The sequence below is a fragment of the Squalius cephalus genome (assembly GCF_949319135.1).
Source record: "Squalius cephalus genome assembly, chromosome: 11".
Taxonomy (NCBI): Eukaryota; Metazoa; Chordata; class Actinopteri; order Cypriniformes; family Leuciscidae; genus Squalius; species Squalius cephalus.
Window position 1 is genome coordinate 39,883,258 of NC_137132.1, and position 7,434 is coordinate 39,890,691.

Consider the following 7,434-nt stretch of genomic DNA (forward strand, 5'->3'; position numbering starts at 1 on the left):
ACATAAATAACTTAAGACGTAACTAAACATAAATAAACTAAAATAAATGTTTCTCATCTATTATTATTATTTAAAATATATATTATTATTAATAATAATAGTAGTAATGATAGTAGCAATTTAAGTAAACAATAATAATAATGATAAGAGGAAGAAGAAAAAACACAGAAACGTCCAAATCCCTATTATATATTTTTAATATAATCACAACAATTATTGATAGTGGTAGTATTAATAATAATAACAGTAGTAATAATAATCATAAATAACATAAACAACTATAACATAAATAACTTAAGGCACAACATAAATAAACTAAAATAAATGCTTCTCATCTATTATTATTATTTAAAATATATATTATTAAGAATAAAAATAGTAATAATGATAGTAATGATAATCAGGTACATAAATAACTTTTGGCATAAGTTAACATAACAAAATAACTAAAATAAACTTCTCATCCAGGCAACCACCTGTTGCCCTGTGACAGCTACTAACAGGACCATTAAAACAATGGGCCACCAATCTCTGGATAGTTTCTTTCCCTAGGCCAAGTACATTTCACTTAACTCCAATAAGAATTAAATTACCTGATACAATATACCTACCTGTCTTTCTCTCGTATTCTAAAAACTGTAAACAAATGTAATCAAATAAAGTGTAAGATAAATAAAATGAACAAAACAAAAATAAAGGTACAAACACAACACCCATTATCCCCATCATACTCATACATGCGTTTTACATTTTAGAGACAGCTGTCATTGTTGGAGAATTGCTCTATAATCAAACATTAATCAAATAAATAAATAAAAATAACGTGCTGAAAGAGCCATTTTAAGAAGATGGAGGGTTGTCATTTCCTGGCTTTTTTTTCCTATAACCTCGTTCCATCAGCACAGCCCTCCATTCATCATATGTTTGAGTCTCAGACTCTTCGCAGTACCAGTTCCCAAAGTACTGAAGATGTGATGGTGGCTTTCTCTCTTTGTTGCACTTTCTGCAAAGAATGACGTCTGTCTTCCTCACATACTTTCTTGTGACAGTTCCAGTCTGCTGCTCCTTCTCCTGTTTTCTTTTTCTGTACTGCAGAGTGGAGTAAGGAACCGCTTGACTGGATGTCTGTGTCTGAGCTGATGGTGGCATAGCTGAAGGTAATGGGAGGCTATAGAACATCACCTGTGAGGTACCAGGCACTGTAGGAAGCTGCACAGGTGGTGCAATGAAAGGGAGAGAGACAGGTGGTGCTGGTGCAATGACACGAAGTCCTTGATGTGATGGTGGAGCCTGGAAGATGGCCTGAGGTTGCGACCTCCCCTTTAGTTTTGCCTCCCCAGCAGTGTTTGGTGGCAGAATGAAAAGGTGAGGTTCAGCCAAATTGCCGGAATAGAGAGTCGGCCCTTTCTGCATAGCCGCAGGAAGGTTCTCAGGTCCTGCCATGGGTGCTTCAGGGGCTTGGATACCCTGCTTCAAAATATCCTGTTCTTGTGTTTTGCAACGCCTGCTGAACCTGGGAAAACATGAAGCAAATAAATATTAATAACCATTTAAGCAATAATACAAAAGATGGTGTCATCAAGTACTATATTTGATCACGACTATGATGCAACAGCATGACACAGCTGAGATCACAGAGCAATTGATCACACCCTCATCTCGTGTATCATTGCTTTTGTAAAACGCCGCTGGTACTGTAGCTGTTCGTTTGTATGTGTGTTGGAAAGCTGTTTATGGAGATGGAACGTTGTACTGATTATGGATACTTGCAGTCTTTTGAATACCGTGTCGTGAGCAATAAATCTTATCTTTCATAATGGAGAAGAAAGCAGAAATTAGACTCTTGTTGATTTGTTTCTAGACCCGTCAAAGCAGCCATAGCTACATTAAGTCAACCGCGTCAATTACTTGAACCCTCTGTGTGGCCCTCAGCTGCTTTAAATTTAGGCTTAGCTGTAACAATGCTAATTAACTCACCATTGTGTGACTGTTGCAGCATTAACTTCTGGGAGCTGGATGGTGGTCTCGCTCATCACCTTAGCATTGGTGAGGATGCACTCTCGGATGTGCTTGTAAGCACGTACCACCATTGTGAAGCGGGACACCCTCACTCCATCACACCGCACCACGTTTGGGTAGAGGGCACAGAGCCTTGTGAAGATGGCCTCCACCACTCGATTGCAGTCAGGCCACTGTGCAGGACTATGAGCCCCAACGAAACACCTGCAAATTACAGCAGAATACATATTATTAATTTCAATTAGTGATCCTTACTCTGTTATTTGTATTGCTTTTTTTCCCCCTTTTCTATTCTGTCTGTTTTGCTTTGTGTTGTCTAGATGTTATTTTTAATATCTGTGCATAGTTATGTTGTCTTGTTTATTTTATTCAAAACTTTTAAGACAATCAAGAACCTGTGTTTGCTAAATTTAACATACCTTTTGGTGCTCTCCACACCTGGTGCCACAATCTTTTTAGTGGCCCTGAATCGTCCCTGTTTTAGGGAGGTTTGGTGACGTGGGGAGTAAATGGTCTTCCTCTTGTCATACTCCCCCAATGCCTGCCATAGGGTGATTATCTTGACGCACTCTTCTCCAGTCAAGGCCAGGCGGTGGTCTCTGAGGCTAACCAAAAACTCTGCCAAGTCCTGCACTGCTCCATACCCCTCAATATTATCAGGTCCAACAGAATCCTAAAATGAAAGATAATTTAGGAACTTTTGATAGCAGCAATCAATACAAATATTCATATGAAAGCACAGCCAACATAACCCATATTTTGTTTGCACAAGTTAATGAACATTAAAAACAAAACTGGGCCCTTACATCATGTGAAGTGTTCTCTTCAGATGTCGGAAGACCAGTTTCTGCCGATAATTGGTCCACTGGGACTACATGAAAAAGGTAAACATTTAGTTTAAATTTGTATTTTTGCCTTTCAATACGACATATATACATATAGAGTTAGTGTGACAACAATTACCAAAACCTCTATGAATACTTTGGTAAACTCACAGCTATGTGCTCCAGGAAAGAGTCCTGGCTTTGAATGACTGTGCGGTGAGCTGGTGACAGGAGATGTCAATGGTGATGGAGGGACCACAGACAGTGATGCCATGGAGCTGCTGACAGGAGATGTCAATGGTGATGGAGGGACCGAAGACAGTGATGCCATGGAGCTGGTGACAGGAGATGTCAATGGTGATGGAGGGACCACAGACAGTGATGCCATGGAGCTGGTGACAGGAGATGTCAATGGTGATGGAGGGACCGAAGACAGTGATGCCATGGAGCTGGTGACAGGAGATGTCAATGGTGATGGAGGGACCACAGACAGTGATGCCATGGAGCTGGTGACAGGAGATGTCAATGGTGATGGAGGGATTGGAGATGATGCTGCAGACACTGATGCTTGTGAAGAGGCAGAAGGTGTCCGTTCTGTATCAAAGGTGGGGACAGTGATGTCCTGAAACTCCTCAAGTTCAGCATAACCTTCATCCACTTCTATACCAACCTCTGTGGTCTCTGACTCTTCAATGGCCAACTTGTAGTCCTGCAGAACTTTACCAGTTTGCTGGTAAAGGTATTCCACTCCGATAAGCTCACCTTTAAAATATTAAAACAATGACAATTAGATAATATGCCAGGATGTTATATTATAACTCAGTGGTTAAATGGTATGTGTACACTTGAATGAAATTGTCACCAAAAACAACAAATAGTTATCTACCAGTGTACTTTCTTGGCCCAACATAAGGGATGATTTTCTTGCCCATAACCTCCTCTGCAAGAGTATTGACAGCATGACGCAGAAGATGATTGTAGGAATGTGGCTGCTGCTCATCAGTTGTTGCTGCCACAGCCCGGTCCTCATTCCACCTTGCAAGTCCATCCAAAAGATACGCCTGGAAGAAGGTGTCACTTGCCAACGTACCTGTAAATTCAAAAAAGAAAAATAAGACCACACAAAAATGTCATATGGATACACAAATAGCTGTTCTTGCAATTCTCATACTTATTTTAATATATAATTAAATCAAATCTTATTTTAACAATTCAGTGAAGTCATTTATTTACCTGGGATGAATCTGTTAAGGTGCAGGTGAAATGACTCAAGCGAAGTGGAACCTCTGGCACAGCGGTAGGTTGGCAGACGGTGCCCTCCCTTAACTAAAGTGCCCGTCTGCATGTAGAGCTGCACACCCAGAGGATCCTGGATGCAGGCCACATGCTTCCGCTGGGACTTCAAGATCTCTCTCATCCGGGCTGAGTTTATAAGTGGGACCCCCATGGTGTCACGACCAGCATCTCCATCAAATGCCTGAATATGGCTCTCAATCAGCGCCAGGGTCTCCTTGGTCCCACGAGTCGTTCTCCTGCAATGGAGGGCTAGCTCGCTACGGCTGATACAGCGCAGCACATCAGCCTCGGATGAAGGTTTCCAGTCAGCTTCTAGCTCTGCACGTTTCGCCTTCTTCAGGGCCGTCAGGTCGACCTGGTCCCACATGAAAATACAGTGGCTGAGGCGACTCATAAATGTGGCATACAACTGGTGTGAGTCAGTGGTGCAACCCACAGCAAACCTCCGCATGAAGTGCCATATATCTAACCGGATGGTCATTTGCTCCCACTCTTCAAACATCCTCCTCAGAAGAGTGTTGCCACAGCAGTCTCGGTCGACATACAGTACCTCGGGAGGAGCCACCCCAGCCACTCTGTACCGCCTGATGAGGCCTTCAATCATTGGCCCGAGACCAAAACCTTCACTGGCTGTGAGCACGGACATGATCACCTGTCCATGCTCATTTCCAACATTGGTTGCCCAGGTAGCAGTGCCATAGCTGCGTCCTGCTAGTTTTCTGGCCACTTTTTTGGTAGAATCCATTTTTAAGATCCGACCATATTGTGATGTTATTGTGGCCTTGATCTCATCCAGCCTTTGCAGGACATCCTGGGCATACACCTGCATCAGCCACCGGTGCTTAGGGACAGAAGGCATTGAAGGAGGAGGTTCAAATGTTACAGGCAGGATTAGGCTCGACGTGACAGCACTGGCAATCCCCTTGCAATCTGTCAGATACTGGACTGTCTTTTGCAACCACACCTCAGAATGACGCTCCTGCAGCTTGCGCTGGATCTGGCTGCTGCTGTTTCCCAGCCCTCGCTGACGCATCAAACTTACTACCTCGACGTCACATGCAAGTTTTGATGTAAGAATGCAAGGGAACTGCACCCTGTGGCCAATGTCGAGCTGGGAGACGATATCATGGCTCCAGCTGATGACCTTCCTCTTACATCTTCGGCAGGCCAGGTATTCAGATGCCACAAAGTATATCTTACCCAAGGCAAACACCTGCCTGATCTTTTGATGCAAGCCAGCTGAGGTCAGAAGTTCTTTCTGACAGTCTGGATGTGGACAGGTCAGGTTCACTTGCCACAGTTTTCGTGGCATCCAGAGCAGCAGGGGATGGCCAAAGTAATTCTCCAAGGGAGGACAATTACTGGTCTTCAGTGGAACCTGTGGAGGATACCACCAAAGTTTGGTCACCCTGCTAAAGATCAGCTCAGGATGTCCCTGTGCTGTCCACCTGAACAGGGCCTTGGAAATCCACCTCTGATCCACTTCAGGCAGAGTGTGTATCCATCCAGCTGGAAGACAGACTCGTCGTGCTGGGGAAAAAAACAAAAACAGACATAAATACATAAAAAAACAAATGCAAATTCACATTGCTTCCCTTTACTTTTTTATCCCTGGAATGGAAACTTGAATATTTTGTTGTATGTTTTAAATAATTATATACGTACATGCCAGATGTGCCTTCTCACACCTAGTTGCCTCTGCCAGCAGTGTGCTGTCATCTATCTCAATGGACACAGTCGGGCGGGTGAGGGTGGCTGAGGTCCCTGTGGCTGCCTCAATGGACACAGTCGGGCGGGTGAGGGTGGCTGAGGGCCCTGTGGCTGCCTCAATCGACACAGTCGGGCGGGTGAGGGTGGCTGAGGGCCGAGGACGTGCCTGGGTCAAAGCTACAAAACAAAAGTCAAGTCAAGTCACCTTTATTTATATAGCGCTTTTTACAATACAGTTTGTATCAAAGCAGCTTCACATTGATAACATGAAAATAATACAACAAAGTTTGTTTCTAGAAGAAAATTGCATCATTGTCAACCCATAAGGCAGATCAATAATATTGTTGAATAAATGTATGTGAAAACAAAACACAGGACAAAAAGATAGACATGACTACAGAACAATAAATCCTAAAATCCTACAAAGTGATAAATACTAAACAAACCAAAAAAAGTGTAATACAAATAAATGTTTGCTTACAAGGTGTGGCTTTGACGGGGGAAACCAGCCTTTCTATGGTCTTGGTTAGGCTTTTCTGGTCAGGCAACTTCCTAAACAAGAGGGAGCGGAGAGAGGCGGTGGAAGTATGGGTGGTGGTAGCGTGCTGGGTGGTAGCGTGCTGGGTGGTGGTAGCGTGCTGGGTGGAGGCAGCGTGCTGGGTGGTGGTAGCGTGCTGGGTGGAGGCAGCGTGCTGGGTGGTGGTAGCGTGCTGGGTGGTGGTAGCGTGCTGGGGAGCTTTCCCAGCATATTGCTCTTCCTTCATGGCAATGGCAATTCTGCCAGAAGGAAAGAGCTCAAAATACTCCCTGAAACTTGCTTTGTTGTGGGCATGTTCTTGGGAGTCTTTGCTACCTCCTGTGGGGTCCCTCTTCATAGCTGCCACCAGGTAAGCAGCATACCCCAGGGCATTTTCAGCCACCCACCTGAATGTTTGCCCGCGAAATACACCAAACTGGATTTCAAAGAAACCCAGCAGGTGCTTTCTGTTAGCTAGATCTCCGTGGTGCTGACTTAAGCTTTTCTTGGCCTTGTCCAGCACTATCTCCGGGGACAGGGGTCTTGTGTACGGCTTTCCTTTGTTGGCCTCCTTCACCTTTGTCGCTTCCAATGTATCAGTCAGATTCAGGCTCCCATCAGCTCGTCTCCTGAAGCGAGGTTCCATCTAAATAAATAAAAAAAGAAGATATAAAGACTATAGAAAAACAGACACATTTGGTAACACATCAGTTAATACAGCTGTGCATATTACATTACTATATTTACTCATGATCACCTTGTAATGTTGATTATATATTATGCTTTGTGTGTGTATATTTTTCCAACAGTCTCAAAATGTTGGCTTACATATCAGAATCTCAAAATGATCCCAGAGTAAGAGGTCATTTAAAAAAAAATTATTATACCATTATTATACCACTACTTTCCCCTCTTTGAAACACTCTGCTCTATTACAAGTAAATGTCATGCATTCAAAATGTTAGCCTGCTTAGCTAAAACAAGTAAGTTTAGCATCAAAATATACTAAAAGTACTAAAAGTAAAAGCTTAATGTACACTATATTATTGGATTATAATTAGTGATGCC

The 7,434-nt window shown here is 43.2% G+C and overlaps 1 protein-coding gene across 1 annotated transcript; it reads right to left on the minus strand.

Moving 5' to 3' along the window:
• Positions 1-681: 681 nt before the first annotated feature.
• On the minus strand, positions 682-6,613 carry LOC307167884 (uncharacterized protein; the record flags this gene model as incomplete). The annotated part of the gene is made up of 9 exons (XM_079887190.1): positions 682-1,513; positions 1,978-2,223; positions 2,439-2,692; positions 2,826-2,890; positions 3,015-3,605; positions 3,730-3,933; positions 4,077-5,669; positions 5,805-6,026; positions 6,331-6,613. The coding sequence occupies 9 exons, from the start codon at positions 6,611-6,613 to the stop codon at positions 841-843; spliced, it is 4,131 nt and encodes a 1,376-aa protein (XP_079743316.1). The 3' UTR covers positions 682-840.
• Positions 6,614-7,434: the final 821 nt, after the last annotated feature.